The following is a 21,228-nucleotide window of genomic DNA, read 5'->3' as shown; positions in this document are numbered from 1 at the left end:
TGATGTTGCCCCAGATCTCAATTAAGGAAATAACCTACTCTACAATGCTCTTCTTTGGATTTTTGGAAAATAAATGATCTTGTAGTTAATTTAGGTCACTCAGCATTTCCAAGAATACATTATTGGAAGTAGATTATTTATCTTTGTAAGATTTTACTGTATGTTATCTGGAGTTCATGTATCCCATGGATTTTTATCTTTATACTTTTTTATTTATAAGGTATAGAAAAGATATGACACATAAGAAATCAGAAAATAGTTTGCATGTTAATAGATAAATGCAATCCTCTAAATTATTTATTGCATTTTAAAGGGGGTGGGGGAACTACTCTGACACTTTAATAACATGATCTATGGTGGAATGGAATTTGGCATAACACAGGGCTGTCTCAGATCCCATGACAGGAGTGACAGGAGTACAAGAGACCCATAGTAGTAAGATCTCACCTATAATAAATCATTATGATCTAGGTCTGCGAAGAGAAGACTCCATGTTATTAGGTAATCTATTGACTTCTACTTTATTTTGTATCATGTTAAACATTCTGCCAGTTTATACCAGTTTCCTACCTCACACGATCCTTCTGGAATCAAGATGGTAGGTTTCCACTATCTTTCCCTGCCTCTGGGACTAGGACCTTCCTAGTTCCTACACCAGAAGGAAGTTCCTTCACTAACTATGTAACTAGGTCTAATTATAATTGTAGCCACCTGATTGGCTAAAATATTGAACAAATATGGATAGTTTATTTGTATTTGGAAATGTTTGACTCCTGGTTTGAAATGTTTTGTTTGAATGTACATGTCTTAGAAACATATAGATAGGAATGGACGTTGTTCAGTCTGGCATCAACTCATTATAGTGGTAAGCGTCTCAGAAGCCTATAAGTGTTTGCACACATCGCTTTGCACTGCTGACTGAGGTTGGCAATGCCTGAGTAACTTGGGCTGACATTGTCCAGTGGAAGAGATTGCAAAAGTCTACTGTGGCAAGGACAGGTTAATTGCTTAGTCAGTGGCCTACACCCTTAAAACAGATGTCCTAGAAGATACAGTTAAGTTTTCTAATTACAGGACCCATTGGATGGTGGGTTTCACTTAAGTAGAAGATGACAAAAACGTTTGTCACGAGACTACAAACTCTATAAGCCTGTTTAGGCAGGAAAAGGAAGCAATGTTACGGATGTAATTCTGGGTGTGACTGCAGAAAGAACTTCCTTATTAAAATAACTTGACTTAATGGGCTAATTCTTGGCTCTCGTTCTCCACCTCTCTTCATCATCACCTGCCTCCTCCACCTCCATCACCCATTCCCACACTGGAACTGGACACACTTATGTAAACAGACATGGCATAACACTAGGGCAAGAGTCAATGTCAGTTTTCAGTGTGTCATTTAAATTATCTTTGTCCCACGGATCTTTCCACTCTCTTGTAAAATAAGAGGTGAGAGACGGGGTAATGATTGGGAATTGGAAAATTAGCTATGAGTTTTCCTATTGTTCTTATTTTGAGGAGAAAGTAGGCTGAGTGGGGTTTTTTTTTAAGAGTGGATTCTAATCCAGTATTATACAGCTCTTATTCTCGGAGATATTATTATTACATTGTAGGAAGCATATAATACAACTGTAAGCTATATAAATTCCAAGTGCATTTGGAAAAATGAAATAGACAAAGAGTAAAGCATGAGTTGAATAATTACTCTGAAATGCAAACTTTTTTGAAAATGCCATAGAAAGACTAGGTAGTAACAATAAAGTAAAGGTTTACTATATGATTTACAAAGGGTTTTCACATCTGTCATTTCAACCTCGGTTTTGTGAATAGGCACATGATAGTAATAATTCCAGGGCTGTGCATCTGTAGCTGAGGCTCATGCAAGGTAAAGGAGTCACCTCAATCATAGAGTCTATAAGTGGGAGAGTGGGTTCTAGAGCTCAGGTTTTAGGATTCCTGATCCAGGAAACTTTCCACAGCATGTTTTTGCAATATATATATGTCTAATGGGGAGCTGTGATTAAGACGGTCGAGTCACCCTTTTACAACAGGCTCTAGTAATGACACTGCCACCAAATAGCTATGCAGTATTGGGCAAAGCACTTCATTTCCGTGGGTGTCAGTTTCCTCATGGAAAAATGAGGGTGTAGGTTTGGGGAGAGCTCAACAATCCCAAGGCTCTGTGCCATCTCAAACTGTGGCTCAGGTTCTGATTGAACGCTGGGCCACAGAACTGGAGGGCTTTTCAACTTCCATTGTCTGAAACTCCTTGATGATAGGCAGCAGTTCTGTGGAAGTGGGTGACACAGCAAACATTCAAAACACCTCAAACAACTTGCATGAGAGGTTTCTGCCACTCAGTTTTGTTTTGTTGTTGTTGTTGTTGTTGTTTTTTAATGATTTTACTTGTTTATTTTGGTAGCAAGTGAGAGAGAGCAGGAGCAGGAGGGAGGGGCAGAGGGAGAAACAGACTTCCTGTTGAGCAGGTTGCCTGATGTGGGACTCTAACCCAGGAGCCCAGGACCACGACCTGATCTGAAGGCAGATGCTCAACCAATGAGCCACCTAGATGCCCCTGCACCTCAGCTTCATCGGCAATATTAAATTTAAGGTTTCTCTGCTATGCTGATCCAAGTAATTCATTTAGATTTTTTTAAATTAGGAGAGTTCGAGTGGATTTCTATTCAACAAATAACTCTAAATATGCATGAAAATTACAGACTTACTATGCATATGATACCTGACTTCAAGATGATATTCAAACTGACGTTGTTGCCACTCTCAAGAAGGGATTTTAAACAAGTTAATGGTTAGAAACGCTGAGTTCAAAAGTTTCCAAACCTTTATGGCACTTAAATGACGCAGTAATTTGTTTCATATTTTACCTAGCCCCAAGGAAATACCTAAGATTTTCAATTATGAAGTTGTTAGGTCCAAAAACCTAATAGTAATAGTTCTTGTCATGTCCAACAGAGTTGATGTTTCCCTTGCAAATCTAAAGGATTCTGTAGTGCTCCTGTGAGTAGGGTTGCTTGGGTAAGTTTGAATTTCAGATAAACTAAATTTTTTTACTGTATTTCTCAAATGTTGCATAGACATACAGTAAAAATTATTCATCTGAATAATTTATCTGAAGTCCAAATTTAATTGGTCATCTATATTTTCATTTACTAAATCTGACAACCATGTGGTGAATTTCTTGAAACTTGCCAGGATGTCTTGGCACATAGTTTGGAAACCACAGATCTATAATCATAGGTCAATTTTTTAATGTCAAATCGTACTTATTTAAAATCAATAAATCATATACATGAATTTTCGAAAAACTTGTTTTAAATATAGTTAAATCTACCAAAATATTTTGTGACTGAGTTTGTGAGTAGAGATGTTTTAATTATGAAGAGTGTGGTTTATGTTGACTAATGAGTTTGCGAGTAGAGATGTTTTAATTATGAAGAGTGTGGCTTATGTTGACTAATGACTAGTGTGGCTTGAGCATGAGTTCACTTGAGGTCATTTGAATAAAACCTGAGTGCCAGACCAAAGCTTCTGGTACTTTACATGGTTCAGCATGGAAAGTTGATTTAACCGCTGAAGGCAATGAAGTCCTATCTATTTTTAATTTTTTAATTTGCCTGTCCAGTTTTTTGTCTCTTAATTATAGTCACTCATTAGGACTGTAATTCCTTCAATTTAACAACCAAAATAGTAATTCACTGGAGAACAAATCTGGAGGCCTTCATTATTGTGGTGCTGACCCAGCCATTACATTGCAACATTTTTCTTTTAGGAAGCTCTGTGGATATGCTGTACACTTTTGCAAATTGCTCAGGATTGGACTTGATCTTTGGTCTAAATGCCTTACTACGAACAGCAAATTTGCAGTGGAATAGTTCTAACGCTCAGTTGCTCCTGGACTATTGCTCTTCCAAGAATTATAACATCTCTTGGGAACTAGGCAATGGTAAGTACCCCCAGGAACATTTCATTCATAAAGGGATTCCCCTTTGGCATTAGTTGTTCCTATTTATGACATTCTTTTTAATATTAGCAGATATACTTTTGGCTGGGCACACTTGTACCAGTGGTCAACAATGCAACTTTTGGAATTGCTTCTGGCAAAAAACTTCTTTATAGATCCTAGAACCTACTGTTAATCCTAGTTTATGTTACACTTGAGCTGAAGGCAACTGGTTGGACCCAGAAACTTCCACAGCTCCTGGGTTCACTTGATATTTTCAGGGTCACTTAAACCTAGGGTGGTTGGCAGGCTGGACTCAGCACAACTATAAAGCAGGCACTTTTGCTTTTGCCCTTCTATTTTCTTTGTTTCTCAACTTGTCACTTAATCTCAGCGACTCTATCCCAATCATCATGATATGCTCAAGCTAGAAGTTCCTAGCATAGAATCCTACCCAGATCAAGCTTCTGATGATTTCCTTCTTCACTTTTTTGCAAAGAACTTGTAAATTCCAACTACAGCCACATTTATTCCAACATATTTATAATGCTTTTTCCACACGTGAGCCAATAGAACTGAAAGTGAAATGGGAAATGGGATGTTGTTATATGGTGGGCACGCACTACATTCCTGAACCACTGTTCTGAGCATTTAATAAGTATTCTTTTCTCTTCATAAACCACCCTGGAGTGGATACAATTATGACCTTCATTTTACAGATGACAAAAGAGGCACAAAAAGGTTAAATAGCTGTGTGATGCTGGGCTGCTAAGCAGAGGATTTGGAATCTGAGCCCAGGTAGTTTGGCTCCAGAGCAAGGTCCCTGCTTTCTCAAGAGTTCCATTCTAGAGGAAGGGAGCCAGACCAACACGAAAGCAAGCAAAGAAATAAGCTAAATGTCTAGAGTGGTATGTACCTCCATGATGTCTAGAGGTGGTTTTGGGATGAGGTTGCTAAGGGTAACTGGCAAGTCGAAGCACAAAACACAATATAAAGGTAGGGGTAACCATATCTTAGCTAGACACTGAACAACTTTGAACAATGGCAACCACATGAATAATGAGTCATCTGAGCCCATCCTTCCCCATCTCTATACATCTCTCCCTCCCTCCTTTTCTATTGTACTCATCCCCAACTCCTTCTGTTCTTTAGAGTAAGATAAAAGGGCCATGCCATCATGTCTCCCCTCTTCCTTGGGCCCCGTTTTGCAAGAAAAAGGTCTGCTTTCCAGAGAGAAGGAGAAGGGAGCAAGGAAATGCCCATACAGGGTGTTCTGGGCAGTGGATTGAACACTTCTCTGCTTCCCTCCTGAGTCTTCAGCATGGCTACATCCAGGTTCACCTGCACAGATAATTTGTGAATAAACGGTCTCAATAAGGCTTTTAATGGCATTGTAGAAATCAGTTTTTAAATGTCTTCACCTCTCACCTAAAGTTTTCATCCTTTTTAAGTAAATCAGTGTACTAAGTACTGGATGAAGACTATTCCCCAACTATCCACTAGTTTAATATTCCCATCATTAACTTCAGATTGTTTTAATATCCCCTCACCCTTTTGTTATGTCCTTTAAATTTGTGTTTAACTGAAATATCTTCTTCATAAAGAGATAAAGAGGGGCTTTACTTTTCTTGCCTTTGGAGTCTAAGTTTTTGTGATTGGGAAATGTTTTCTTGCTCTTAGATGCTGCTGTTAAATTTGCTTTTGAATACAAGATTTCTAGGTACGAGATTACCTTGAGAATTGCTCTCTTTCAGAACCTAACAGTTTCCGGAAGAAGGCTGGTATTTTCATCGATGGATTGCAGTTAGGAAAAGATTTTGTCAAGTTGCATAAACTTCTAGGCAAAACCTCTTTCAAAACCGCCAATCTCTATGGTCCTGATATTGGCCAGCCTCGAGGAAAGACAGTCCCCATGCTAAGGAGGTAGGCGCTAGAGGAAGCAGAACCACTTTTCTTAAACATAGTATTTATCTCTGGTGGAGAATTCTCAATAGTCCGCCTGTAATTAAGCCACTTGCTACCTAATGTTTTACCAAAAGAGGAAACATTGCCTGGCTCAGAATACTGAGGATCTGAGGGCCAAGGGAACCTACGATATAATCTGTATCAGTATTGGGAAGTTTGTGTTTGCCTGATGCAAAGGCAGCAACCAGCTCATTTCCAAGAAGTAAAATTCTTGTGCATATATTGTGCATATATACTGGGCATATGAGGATTAAGTAAAGATCATAATGATTTTTTTTTTCCAGTTTCCTGAAGGCTGGAGGAAAAGTGATTGATTCTGTTACATGGCACCAGTAAGTATGTCACCTGATCTTAGTACTGAGAAACTAATGCTAGCTTTATTTACTGCTTAGTTTTCAAAAAATTATTTCCATTTAATTACTAATTGACATAGTTCAAATAAGAAACAAATAGTATCTCAAGCAGCTTGTACTAGACTTTTAATATTAAGAAAAGAAAATTTTAAACTTTATTTTAAATATATGGTAGTTTCTATAAGATCAAAACACACTATCATTTAAATCGTGAAGCAGATAAGTAGCTAAAATCAATATGCTTGCCAAAGAACAGGTAACCTATAAGAACCTGCACTTGTGACTATCCCCTTCCATCTTGGTCTTTTCTTGCTAGAAGTTCTGACTTTTTTTTTTTTTTTTTTTTTTTATAATAACAGAGGGGTGTAAAGAGGTAGAAAGGAGAACAAGTTAGCCAATTAACTTAAAAGCAGGAAGTATGTTTTGTTTGTTTTTCTGAATATTTTCCAAATAATTTAGCTACTACTTGAATGGACGAATTGCTACCAAAGAAGATTTCCTAAACCCTGATGTGTTGGACACTTTTACTTCAACTGTGCAAAAGATTTTCCAGGTAATAGTCTTTTTATTTTTTTATTTTTATTTTTTTAAGGAGAGTAGTCCCCTTTATCTCTAAGGGATATAGTCCAAGACCCTCAGTGGATGTCTGGATCTACAGATAATATCAAACCCTATATATACTTTTCCTAAACATACATTCTTATGATAAAGTTTAATTTATAAATTAGGCATAGTAAGAGATTAACAACAATAATTATAAAATAGAACAATTATTACAGTATAACTATAATAAAAGTTATGTGAATGTGGTTTCCCTCTCTCAAAATATCTTACTATATTGCACTCACTCTTCTTGTGATGATGTGAGATGATAAAATACCTACATGATGAGATGAAGTGAGGTGAATGACATATGTATTGGTGGCTTTAGGCTACTAGCAATCTTCTAATGATAGGTCAGAAGGAGGACCATCTGCTTCTAGATTGCAGTTGACCACAGGCAACTGAAACTTCAGAAAGCAAAACCATAGATAAGGAGAGACTTCTGTAAAGCCAGAATTTTTATTTTGTGGTCTAGCTAATTCTAGATTCCATATGTATATACATTTACATGTTTTTCTTTAGATAACAGATACTTATTCACCTTCTGTCCCCCTTAGCATCCTGTGTTTCCCATGTATGCCCAATTAAAAATTAAAAATACTTCCAATAGTCTTTGGTAGAATTAACTCTCCAAGGCCAGCCTCAAATAGGAATGGGATTATTTAAATTCCTTCCACACTAAGTATTCTAATAAAAGTAAATTGCCCAAGACCTAAATGACCACGAACACATTTTGTAACTATATTGGCCAAATCAGTCTGGGAATACAAGGTTTTGAATGTCATTTATTTTTATCACTGTAGCTGGTCAGCTTGTTTGCAAATATAATAGGGAATCTCCTGTTCCATAGGTTGTTGAGGAGACCAGCCCCCACAAGAAGGTTTGGTTAGGAGAAACAAGCTCAGCATACGGGGGTGGAGCACCCTTGCTGTCCAACACCTTTGCAGCTGGCTTTATGTGAGTGAAACAGCACCGCCTTGGGGATTAGGCTGCAACATTCTCCCGGCCTTTTATTACAGGATGTTGAAACAGCTCATCACCCAGAAAGCTGATCAAAGACCATTTCTATGGCTGAGACCCAAAATTCATGCCAGATTTTGCAAGGAAATCTTTTACTAAAGTTTGTTGGACATCTTTAATGGGTGTCCCAAATTAATTATTGTATGAATGAATTGCATTAGAAGTGCTGTTCCTTAATTATGGCCCATAAATATGCCAAGGCTTCCTTACTCTGAAAGAGATCATAAAAGAGTATATTCTAAAAAAAAAAAAAAAGAGTATATTCTAGAGGCTTAAGTCTGAGAAGAAACCTTATGTATATGTGGCTCTATTCATAGATTCCCAAGGAGTTTAGAGTCTGAAGTGTGAGGAGCTACCAATAAGTTTCAAGACTTACTAAATCACCTTCATATCCAATCACCACAAACTTGATTGCTTTAAACAACTGGTTTACTTACTTTCCAGAACTCTATTAACACTCTTAATCTATAATTCTATAACCTTACACTGAGACTTACTCTCTTTCCCCTCCTACCCTCCTAATTCTTGTAAACCCAGAATAAAAAAATAAATTATTTTTGCTCATGGGGGCATGAGAAGAGATAAGAATAAAGATGTTTGTTTCGCCATCAGCTAAAGATGGAAGGGATGGAGGAAGATAGCCACAAAAGTCTAGGTGTGATTCTACTTATTTCATATTTTACTACTGATGACTACAAACTGCCTTTTCTTCTTCAACCTTTTCTTCCTCACGTGGGCCTGGGTTTTGGGGAGGTGGGGAGGGTATCCAGCAAGATGAATGATTGCCTGTGGGGTGAGAATTTGTTTACTCTGCTTTGTAGAAGTTTTCTTACCTCGAAAGGAACTCCTATGCATATTAATAGTATTCTATGATTTATTATCATGCTCACACGTGTGAACATGTGAAGGGAAGGATAGTCTCCATTTCATGTGAATGGCTTATTTATAATTAATACCACTTGTCTGGTCTCCTGTCAATTCCTCCCACATAGATGAATCAATCAGAATAGTTGTATAATTAGAATTGATATTGATTTTTTTTTTTTTTCCAAACCTGAAGAGAGCTGGGCCTTGCTCTTTTGCAGGTGGCTGGATAAATTGGGCCTGTCCGCCAGAATGGGCATAGAAGTGGTGATGAGGCAAGTGCTCTTTGGAGCTGGAAACTACCACTTAGTAGATGAAAACTTCGAACCTTTACCTGTAAGTGATCATTATTTTCCCATTGCTATTTATTGACTGATTGATTGATTGATGAGAGAACACAAGTGCAGAGGCGAGGGGAGGAATGGAGGGAGAGGGACAGACTCTACACCAAGTACAAGCCCCATATGGGGTTCGATCTCATGACTCTGAGATCATGACTTGAGTGAAAATCAAGAGTCAGATGCTTAACCAATTGAGCAACCCAGGCACCACATGGGATTTTTTTTTTAAAGGAAAATTTCAAATTTAATGACTCCAATTTCATAAGATAACGAACTCAGAACTTTGTGGGGTGCCATGGTGGCTCGGTCAGGTAAGAGTTTAACTCTTGATTTTGGCTCAGGTCATGATCTCTGGGTCCAGAGATCAAGCCTGGTCAGGCTCCCACTCAGTGAAGAGTCTGCTTGAGATTCTCTCTCTCCCTCTGCCCCTCCCCTTGCTTGCACACTATTAATTAATTAATTAAAAAAGAAATGTTTTTTGCAAAGTAAATCAAAGTTAAAATTACTAACAGTATCCAAAACTTCAAAACTTTTCTGTCAGGAAATTATAATTTATTTTTTCAAACATCTCACCCTAAAAATTGGCTATTTTGTTTATAATCTTCAAGATCTTTATGAATAAAGTCTCATTTTCACCCTACCTGCAACTGTATCTGGTGCCAAATCAGGAATGTAGGCTTTTGATCCAAAAAGCCACTTGGAAGAGATATGTTTTGTAGCAATTCTTCATAGGAGATGTTATGTGCTTCCAACAAGAAGCACATAATGTCTGATTCTCTCTCTCTCTCTCTCTCTATATATATATATATATATATTTTTTTTTTTTTACCTTAAAGCTAGTAAGGATTGTTGCCTAATCCATTACTTTACCCAGGAAGGGGGGTTATAAGGTTCTAAAAGAAATTATTTTAGGGGCTCCTGGCTGACTTAGTTGGTGGAGCAGGGGACGGACACTATCTCATGGTTGTGAGTTTGAGCCTCATGTTGGCTATAGAGATTACTTAAAATTTTTTTAAATCTTTTTAAAAAAGAAATTATTTTAATCTCTTAAGTAGGTAGAAATTGTATTGTAAAGACTTGTCTTTGAGTGTGAGTGTGTACTTGTACATATCTAAATGTTCTACTTTGAGCTTTGCTTTGAATTCTTGGGTGATAGATGATAAAGAATATTTAAACTCTCTCAGCAATGAATTACGTTCTTGAGATACATCTCCTAGTGGTCATGACCCTCTGAATTGTACCAACATAGTCCTCCAATGATAAAAGGCAGCAAATAAAACTTTGCCCTCGGATCATGGTGGGACCATGGATCAAAAGATGTATTCCATTTAAATACTTCTAGGATAACAGTCACAGTCATTGTAGGATTAATTATTTGCTCACACTGTTTTTGTTAAGTAAAGAAATAAATAAGATCTATTTTGATTCCTTCTCTCCCCAACCACTGCATTAGGATTATTGGCTATCTCTTCTGTTCAAGAAACTCGTGGGCACCAATGTGTTCATGGCAAGTGTGAAAGGTCCAGACAGAAGTAAACTTCGAGTATACCTTCATTGCACCAATGTCAATCAGTAAGTGTGTAACACATCCTTTACCAGTCAACAAGTTTTAATCAGTAAAATGTCCTTCCTGAAAGGGTTATACTGAAATAATAATTCTAGCCAAAATAAAGCCACCCATGATTTCTGGTGAGTGGAAACTCTTTAAATAGTGAGGACCCACTAGGGAGTAGGAGAATGAATGGTTCACATGGAAATTCTGAAAAGTACCAATAGATTCAATTTTCTTGTTTGTTTTAGTTTTCTCATAAGGCAAGAAAAGCTCCTGTTTACATGGCTTATGATTTGAATTCATAGGAACACACAAAATTTGCTTTTTATTATTTAACTTTCCTATGTTTGAACAGGGTTGGGCTGACCAGCTTCCTGGCAACTCCACCTGGCAAAGCATCAAAGATCCCAAAATGCTCTAACCTAGAAAATGGTAGCATGAGGAGCAATAGTTTCAATCATATTTTCAAATAGGACCACATCAGTCATCAACTGTAATCATGAAAGGAAGGATAAAAGGAGGGCCCATCATCATAGACACCAATACTTAGTAACCATGATTATGTTTGTAATTGCTTTTAATTGCTTAAGTTAAATATTTTTATTGAGTTAACCCATTTGCTTTTAGCCCAAGGTATAAAGAAGGAGATTTAACTCTGTATGCCTTAAACCTCCATAATGTCACCAAACGCTTGCAGTTGCCATATCATCTATTTGACAAACAAGTGGACAAGTATCTCTTACAACCTCTAGGACCTGATGAGTTACTTTCCAAGTGAGTGATTTTCCTTTTTCACTTCAAACTTTCACCAAATTGATTGATGTTTATCAGAATAGAGAGTGTTGATAGGAAGAAAAAAAAAAGTCAACTACTTCAAGTTCTAACAATTCTTAATGTTCGGGAAATTTATATATGAATATTTATCAATACAGGTATAACTCACCCAGAGTCCTAAGCAGAAGGATATGAACACAAATTAGCCATTCTCTTACAGAGTAGTTTGCATTTCAGAACAATTTGATATGTCAATGCCCTCAAGGCATTTAAATTATTTGCTCTACAAAAACTTGTAATTCTTGGTAACACAGTCATTAAAGCAAAACATACCTATGTATAATTGCTACTAAGAGCATTGGGGTTGGCGTACATATTACACCATGTGAGTTGAGTGTGATTCTCTTACAGTGTTAAAGCAGTGTTTTTATTTGGATAGAGTAAGAAAAAAATGTCTAGGAGCGTAGCTGTTAGGTGGATTATTTGAAGTTAGTTGTAACACATTTTAGTTTTAAAAGCCAGTCATTGGTTATGTCTTATAAAATACCATATTCAACAGAACACCCAAAAATGACCATGAGCCTTGAAGAGGCAGGCATGCAAACTGTAAGATTCTGTGTTGGGAAGGAGCTCCTTTCATCATGACTATTCTCACATTGGAGCAAAAAAATAAGAATCTCCCAAAATTCTCACCATCTTCTCCCATCTTTGCAAATGCTGTATGAGAGATGTTTTCCACAATAATCAGCATTAGAACCTGAGAAAGGACAGTAAGCATGCTTTCCCCAAAGACCTGCATTCCATAGACAAACATCATTAACATTGGATGCCATTCCTTGTTTTTTCCCTATGCTTTATTTTACAACTGTAATCATACAACCTCTAATGGGAAAGAGGGGGTACCCAGGAATGTCTTTCCATACAAAGCCTTTGTAGACGTTTTTATGGGCTGCATGTTTTGTAAAATTACCAAGGTTTACTTAACCCATTTTCTTGCCATTTTAATCATTTTCCACCCTAATGTAAATAATGCATATTTTGTTAACAGATACTTTTTCTATTTGGGCTCTGACTTTCTGAAATGGATATTTTTATGTCTGATGCTGATATTTGTGTCTGATGCTGACAAGGAAAAAGCTTTTCTGAAATAATTGAATAATAGTTGTAGAGTTGGAAAAGCATAGAGATATTTTAGTCCAACCTTCAATGGGGAGTTCAGGCCATTTACCTCTGCTTGATTCTCCTCTGCTGGATCTGCCAGCCTCTCCAGGCAGGCAGCATCCTCTCTGGTGAGGGGAAGGCGAGCCTCTCTCTTGCCTTTCATCTGCTGTTTTTGGTTCTGTCCTCAAGAGCAGAGGTTGGAAACTACACCTCATGCCTGTATACAAGTGGGTTTAGGGGGCTTTTTCCCCTCTTTTTTCCTAGTAGGGGAGGTTGGCATGCACTGTGTTAATTTTTATGTTTACAAAGTTGTCAACATTTAAAAATTGATAACTACAAAAATATCTGGATTTCTAGCTTTTCTTTAAAAATATATATTCTAGGGGCACCTGAGTGGCTCAGTGGTTGAGCATCTGCCTTTGGCTCAGGTTGTGATCCCGGGGTCCCAGGATCGAGTCTTTCATCAGGCTCCCCACAGGGAGCCTGCTTCTCCCTCTGCCTGTGTCTCTGCCTCTCTCCCTGTGTCTCTCATGAATAAATAAATAAAATCTTAAAAAAAAAAAAAAGATATTCCAGGGGCGCCTGCATGGCTCAGTTAGTTAAGCATCCAACTCTTAGTTTCGGCTCAGGTTGTAACCTCAGAAGAGGTTAGGAATCCTGGCTCAGCAGGGAGTCTGCTTGGGATTCTCTTCTCCCATCTCCCTCTTTCTTTCCCTCCTCCCTCTCTCTCTAAATAAGTAAATAAATATATTTTTTTTTAAATTTAAAGACAGGTATTCTGGAACTCTGGGCTTGTTTTCCCAAGTAGATGGAGTTGAATTGGGGTGGTTTACTTTAGACAGGTTCTTCTCAGTCCCTCCATGACCCTGTTATCTCTGAGACCCTGCCCTACTGCACTTACACATATAAATTCCTTGGCTTTGTGGGCACTTGAGTTCACTACCCTTAATGTGTAATGATGCCAAATATCTAATTTTCTCCAGTAGAACTCCAATAGCTGCAGGACAATTAGATTGATCTCTCCAGGCTTAATGTGCCCAATTTCTTCAATGATCCTTTTCTTTGCTGTATTTATCAGACCCTGTTGCTTTCTGATCATACATTTCATGCTTAATAATGGAGAACTGGTGAAATTATGGATCATGTTTTATTACCCTAAGTTCTCTTTGATGAACTACTTACACTTTTCTCTTTAAAATGTTGCAAAAAATAAAATAAAATGTTGCAGAAGTATTCCAGATAAGTTTGATGAGTGTAATTGTGTAATTGCCATTTTTAATGTTAAATTTGTGAAATTTTAATGTAATTAAACATTTGTGAAAAAAATTTTTTTTTTTAATTTATGATAGTCACAGAGAGAGAGAGAGAGAGAGAGGCAGAGACACAGGCAAAGGGAGAAGCAGGCTCCATGCACCGGGAGCCTGATGTGGGATTCGATCCCGGGTCTCCAGGATCGCGCCCTGGGCCAAAGGCAGGCACCAAACCGCTGCGCCACCCAGGGATCCCAATTTGTGAAATTTTTAATGTTAAATTTGTGAACAGTCTACAAACTTGTTCATTCTAATGACCTCAGAGGCTTAAACAATGATCATCTTTCAAAAAAAACATTCTTTAGTTGAACAACTTGTATAGTGTCTACAGATGGTCCTGTGTAGTAGGCATTTAGTAAATATTTGAGAGAATATTTTTAACATAAAAGCAGTATTTTATATTTATCTCAGATAAATTTTGCCCAGCATCCCTAATTCAGATTCCTCTTGCTTGCTAATTCCTTTCAGCTCTATTTCATCTGAAACTTGACAAGCATGACTTCTATTTCTTGTCATCATGTTACTGACTTCAAAATATGAAACAGGATACTACCCTCTAATAAAACCTACCCTCACTTACCCAGCCCAGTGCAAAAATAATCAACATGCTTTCAGCTTTCCTCAATGTATTGATAGCATCCTTTAGCTATTTTTACAGCAAATTAAACAATGTAGCCAGATGGTCTTGGGTATTATCTTGCCCATGTTTCATCATCTGAACCCATGGCACTATTAATTTACAATGATGAGATTTACCTTTAAGCCCTGTGGCCTCTCCTAAAGCGTTTCTGAAATTTGTTCAGGTACTCTTGAAAATGTTTTTCAATTTCTCGCAGAACAGCTCTTACTACTAGCATTTAGAAGTATTTTCAAGGCCTATTAATGTTTGTGGTTTCCTGATGGTGGTCATGGCCTTTCCTCCCCCATCCCATCTAAAAATGGATGTGATATAGGCACTAAAACAAAACTCATGCTCATGTGGACCAAGTGTAAATGCAAGGCAGGCTTGGTAGCCTCTAGCATCATCATGGTTATCTTATTAAATCTGTTGGTACATAACCAGAGCTGGGCATCTAACCAAGTTTAAATGGAAACCAATTTTTCTGCTGACTGATACTTAGTGAGGATAAAGTTTGAGAGATGTTTAAAAAGGAAAATTAAAATAATTCTAAACTGGAAACAACCAAATGTCTAACACTAGACAATTACTAAGCTAATATGCTCACACAGTGGAATACTGTACAGCTATTAAAATGATGTAGTAGATGTGTGTGAGCAAATGTTAAGATGTGTTAAGGGAAAAAAAATCAAGTTTTGAGAGATTATATACTGTATGATTGTTCTTGTTTAAATGAAAATATGCATGTATATACATAAAAGAGATGAAAAGATGAAGGAATGTACATCAAAGTATTAAAAATGGTTATGATGAATTAGAAGGTTACTTTTGTTATATTTATTCATCAGAATAATGATGACAATAGATAATACTTTTTCAGTGTTTACTATATTCAAGGAACTCCTATAAGTGTTCTATATATATTACATGTATTACATATAGGACATACATATAACTCTGACATTAACTAATTTCAACAATAAATTTTTTTCCTGTTGGAAAAACGTCAGAATGTAAAAAGTGCTTGAGAAAAAGATTATAGAAATATAAGATGTTTAGAATTATGGAATTAACTTATCAGTGGAACTAAAAGCCGGCTAAAGGTTTTCATTATAAGCTCTTATTTATATTGGATTTATTGCTGTGAGCCTATATTAATTTGACTTAAATAATAATAAATACACATAAAAATAATACTTGTCCTTAAAATATTTTTCACATTTTTGACTCAGTTTTAAATTTGAATTCCAACAGTAGAACACAAAGAAAACATACATTTTTGGGGAATCTGTGGTTCAGTGAAACAGAATTATTTTTGTTTCACTCCAGCAATATATATTCTACCAAAATATCTTAACAACATAAGATATGCAAATGAATGCATATCACCTGGGGGAAGGGGACTTAGAGGATTTATGGGCATAGTTATAAGGAAGTTTCACTGCCATTTTTAATGTTAAATTTGTGAAATTTTCATCCCAATCTATATATCTGTTTGCCTTGTATAAAAAAAACATTTTCAATTATTTACCAGCAAATCAAATTGCCACAAATCTAGAAGTTATGTCATGTTTGTCCTTTTGATACCTCCGTCATAGTGTCTAGTATAGATTATGTGTGTTCCATTTTCTGTAAAAGGCCAGATAGTAAGTATTTCAGGCTTTGCGGGCCATATGGTCTCTGTCACAATGAGTCAGCTCTCCCAGTATAGCTTAGAGATCATCTGGGTCAAACATTTACCCAATATAGACTGAAATACAAGTTATATAATACAAGCTGTCACAAGTTTTTTTGATCTTAAAACAATGTCACGACTTTTGTAGAGCACACACAACTAGGGCTAACTTAGATGTATCTTTCCCCTTTACAGATCTGTTCAACTCAATGGTCAAACTCTGAAGATGGTGGATGATCACACCCTCCCGGCTTTAACAGAAAAATCTCTCCGCCCAGGAAGTTCACTGGGCTTGCCAGCTTTCTCATATGGATTTTTTGTGATAAGAAATGCCAAAGTTCCTGCTTGCATCTGAAAAGGAAAGGCATACACTCGCCCCAAGATTGAAATTTTCAAATGTATTAATAAGAGGAAAACAAAATCCAAGCTATAGGAAGGCAAGCAGATACATTACAAATCAACTAGCGAGGGCTTTAGGGCCACTGGGATACTCTCAGTGCTAGATTTAATGGAGTCTTTTGTTCTAAGTAGACCACTGCTAATAATACCTTGCGCCAAACACTACACTTAGTGCTTTGCATGTTCTATTTTTATTTAAGATTATTAAAAAGGTATATGGGTGCTCTCAATACAGCCAGGAGGCAAGTAAGTGAAGGCTATATGATTAACTTTAAGAAAGTGCTTAGTTATTTTTATCTTAAAAAACAGTTATTAAAAGATAGCAGGAATCTATTCTATATGCTCTCTCTATGGAAAGAGTCTACTGCCACAGTCTTCAAATTGCCTATACATGAGAGACAGTCTCTTCGCACCTAAACAGGCAGCTAGGTTCAACTGCTGCTTCTCTTCTCTCTGTTCTGTCTTTGTCAACAATGCTGTGTGAGAGGACAGATGGTTAGAAGTAATAGTACAAGAAAAAAGAACAATTCAGAGGGACTGGATTATGTAAACTTGAAATGAAATTTTAAAGTGACTATAAAAGAAATTGACTCCCCAAAGGGAGAAATACATTATAACCACCTGTTAATATTTACTTTTCATCTACCTTTAATTCTTGTTTTGGTTGGGAAACTTTTGGCTGCAAGTAGCAGAAAACCCTGATTCAAATGGCTTAAACCATCAGGACATTTATAACCCTACATAATAAGAAGTTCAAGTAGGGCAGGCTCAGGATGTCACCAAGGAACCAGCACCTTTCCATCTCTCTGCTCTGTCACATTTAGCATTGGCTTCATTCTCAAGCTCATGCATGATGGCTGGAGTTATTCCATGGACCCATTCAGACCCGGCAGCAGTCAGAGAAAGATGAGCAACTTTTTTTCCTCTCCTTCATAGTCTTGAAGAATCCTTTCTCAAGAGGGTCTCTCAGTAGACCTAGTGGACCTTTCCTCATGTTTCCTCATGTCTTATTGGTCAGGAATGGGTCACATGGCCATTCTCCCCATCACTATCAACATCAATGAAATCCCTATAATTGTCTCCTAGTAATCTTTTGGAATGGACAGGGTGTTCGGAAGTCTGTGGCACTGACAACCATAGTTCTGTGCTTTTATCACTGATGGAAGGTATTATTTTCTCCTGTATCTTAATTTTTAGAAATATAATTCTCTTTATATTTATGCCTGCTATGAATATTGTCTCAATTAAATTTAAGTACATATATAAGGAGCTAAAGACAGAACCTAGAGTTTGGATGCTTCGATACCCCTAAATTTTATATATAAGTAGTTTTTATATTTTCACATTGGAAATAAAGTAATTTTTATAACCTCAATATTGCATGATTATTCTTTTAATAAAACTTAAGCCTGGGGTGGGGGGGGAATACCTTAAGCCCGCAGATCCCTACATTTGCAAGCCTTACTTTCCTTCAGCACTGTTAACACCTGCTACCTTTATCTGTCCTTGCCGCCTCCCCCACACAAGAGCTGACCTTGAAGCAAAGAGATTATCAGGTACAAACACAATTTCCTCCCTCATCAGGTAGACTCAATCATGATCAAAGTCCTGTCCCATCTATTTTTCTTTTCCCTGTCTCCTCTATCACTTAATAAATGTAAAGCCTTATTTATCACTGGTATTATTATAACCATTTCTTAATTGTTCTCTCTGACTTTGCTTAAAATTTTTAAAGGCTCCCCATTTCTTACAGTCACGTTAAGGTGCTCCATAGCCTGGCACCTGCCTCTTTCTTCAGCCTTAACTCTTACTCTTGCCAAGAATTCTCTTCTCCTGCCTGCACACTGGCTGGGGGTCTGAACCTACAGTCCCCTCAACTTTTGGTGATGGTCCGTCTGTTCTCCATCCAGACTGATCTTCTAACTTTCCTCTCTTTGTGGCAAACTTTCACATTTATGAAGACCCTCTCAAACACCAGTTTCCGCGACTCCCCCCATACTTTAAGTAGACTTAGTCCTATTTCTTTGTCCCTTTAGGAGTTGTACATTTACTATGGCACTTATGGTGCACTTTAATTGTATCCATATGTCTTTCTAACTTGACTCTAAGCTCAGAAGAAAGAGGTACAGTATCTTAAATCATCTTTATATTCCCTGTACTTAGTATATTGTCTGGCACACCGTAGCCACTCAGATGTTTCCTTAATGACAGCGAAGAACAAATTTGAAACTAGCTTAAGTATTTTTATTTTTAACATATAGAAAAAGTTAATGATATTTCAACCTGAGAAGGTATTGCCTATTACTTTTAAAGAGTCTTTTAAAAACTATCACTAATGAGCTCTTACTAGTGGCAGATGGTTATGTGAAAAACTGGGGGCATCCTTATGTGAAGAAAGGAATGCTCTCAGTTATATATTAATGAATATTTTAAAAACATTTATGTATGCATGTATTTATTTTAGAGGGGGGCGCAGAGGGAGAGGGAGGGAATTCTGAAGTGGACTCCTCGCTGATCATGGAGCCCCTCACAGAGCTCAATCCCAGGACCCTGAGATCATGACCTGAGCTGAAATCAAGAGCCAGCCACTTAACCAACAGAACCACCCAGGTGCCCCTATATTAATGAACATTAAATGAATAGTCTGTGTGCTCCTTGACGATAGGACTTTTCCGCCTTGACATACCCTGTGCTAAACACAGTGCTTTCATAAAACAAGAATTCAATAAGTAGTTTGCTAAATTTTCTTAAATATCTAACTTCAAGGGGTTTTCAATCAAAATGAGAACATAAAATTAGTATGATACAAAGGAAAATTACTTAAATTTTGTAAAACAGAAAAAGCAAAGTTCCACGAGTGTTTAAGGAGAGAAAATTGTATGTAGTTGAAGGATTCTATCAACAACTGCAAATGCCAGGGCATTAATAATGGAACGTTGCTGCTCTCTCATATAACTTTCAGTGGTAGTGTAATCAAACAGAATAGCGAACCTACAAACTCAACTTTGACCTTCATCCTTTCCCTACCCCCACCCCAATCCAGCTCTAGGGCTCTTTCTCCAACAAACACAGAAACTGCTTTGATGACAAGTCTAATGATTACTCTAAAGTAATGAGCCCGCTGAGGAAGCTAGAAGCCTAACTCCAGACCAGGGCATTGGTGATCATTTCAGGACCATCTTGGGAAGAGCACTTTTGCATCGAGTTGCAGGGGAACAGTGGTCCACTTTGGACGTTTCCATTTTCTCTGAACCTCCCCTGAGTTCCTTTCATCAGAGGCAGGACAATGTATACCACTCTCACTCCAAGGAGACTTCTGGAAAGTCCTCAAGGATGGTGGCTGGTTGCCAGAGGAACTAACCCATGTATTATTAGAAGATTGGAACCTTCAGCCCAACACCCAACACCCAGGGAAGGGAAAGGGACTAGAGATTGAGTTCAATCACCAACGGCCAAGGATTTCATCAATCATGCCTATGTAATGAAGTGTCCACAAAAACCCCAAACCACAAGGTTCAGAGAGCTTTAGGGTTGGTGAACACACGGAGGTGTGGAGAGAGTAGGTCATGGAAGCTCTGTGTTCTTTCCCACACCCTTTTTTTTTTTTTAATTTTTATTTATTTATGATAGTCACAGAGAGAGAGAGAGAGAGAGAGAGAGGCAGAGACACAGGCAGAGGGAGAAGCAGGCTCCATGCACCGGGAGCCCGACGTGGGATTCGATCCAGGGTCTCCAGGATCGCGCCCTGGGCCAAAGGCAGGCGCCAAACCGCTGCGCCACCCAGGGATCCCTCCCACACCCTTTACCCTATGCATCTCTTCTATCTGGTTGTTCCCGGGTTACACCCTTTTATAATAAAGCAGTAATATAGTAAGTAATACGTTTTCCTAAGTTCCGTGAACCATCTAGCAAGTTAATCAAATGCAAGAAGGGGTCTCCAAAACTTCCAATCAATAGCCAATAGGTCAGAAGCACAGATAATGACCTGGACCTTGCAATTAGCATCTTAAGTGGGGGCAAGGGGCAGTCTTGCGAGCCCAAGCCCTTAACCTGTGGGATCTAATGGCATCTCCAGGTACTTAGTACCAGCACTGAGTTAAATTATAGAATACCACGTGTTATCACAGAATTGCTTGGTATGAAAAAAAAAAAAAAAAAAGAATTGCTTGGTATGTGGAAAACCCACACATCTGGCGTCAGAGTGAAGTAGTGTCGTGGTGGAGTACCGAGAGAAGAGGTAACACATACAGGAGGAAGTGTGTTTTCTCCTTCGGTAAAATTTCCTGAGGCCTTGATCCCTCTGCCTACAACCAGTGAACTAGTGGTGAGCTATTTTTGCAGAATTATCAAAGACTGCCCCCTCCTCACCACCCCTGGAGACTCAAGGTATGGCAGAATCACTGTTGTGGTTTTAGGGAAAGGAGTTTAAAGACTAACCCAATTCTCTGGAGCAGTACAATGCAGAGGACTGGCTTACCCATGGTGACTAAGGAAGCGGTAAATAGGATAATCCGTGCATAGTGCCTGTGACAGTGCCTGGCAGACAGCCCCATCCAGGAACTGGCTAGAATCAAGAGCCCCACCAGGTGTTCCAGCTGCAGGCTCTCGCATCTCACAAGCTCACTGCTTCTTGC

At 37.9% G+C, this 21,228-nt stretch overlaps 1 protein-coding gene across 1 annotated transcript in view; it reads left to right on the top strand.

Moving 5' to 3' along the window:
- Positions 1-17,969, top strand: part of HPSE (heparanase) — a 33,141-nt gene extending 15,172 nt beyond the window's left edge. Inside the window, exons 4-12 of the mRNA XM_025425875.3 lie at positions 3,788-3,961; positions 5,713-5,881; positions 6,208-6,255; positions 6,736-6,829; positions 7,730-7,836; positions 8,985-9,099; positions 10,558-10,676; positions 11,284-11,430; positions 16,391-17,969. Of these exons, the coding sequence (XP_025281660.1) occupies positions 3,788-3,961; positions 5,713-5,881; positions 6,208-6,255; positions 6,736-6,829; positions 7,730-7,836; positions 8,985-9,099; positions 10,558-10,676; positions 11,284-11,430; positions 16,391-16,550 (1,133 nt within the window). The 3' untranslated portion in view covers positions 16,551-17,969. The remainder of the gene's footprint in view (positions 1-3,787; positions 3,962-5,712; positions 5,882-6,207; positions 6,256-6,735; positions 6,830-7,729; positions 7,837-8,984; positions 9,100-10,557; positions 10,677-11,283; positions 11,431-16,390) is intronic.
- The last annotated feature ends 3,259 nt before the right edge of the window (positions 17,970-21,228 follow it).

The sequence above is a fragment of the Canis lupus genome, chromosome 32, assembly GCF_003254725.2.
Source record: "Canis lupus dingo isolate Sandy chromosome 32, ASM325472v2, whole genome shotgun sequence".
Classification (NCBI taxonomy): domain Eukaryota; kingdom Metazoa; phylum Chordata; class Mammalia; order Carnivora; family Canidae; genus Canis; species Canis lupus.
This window is presented reverse-complemented; position numbering and strand designations above follow the sequence as displayed.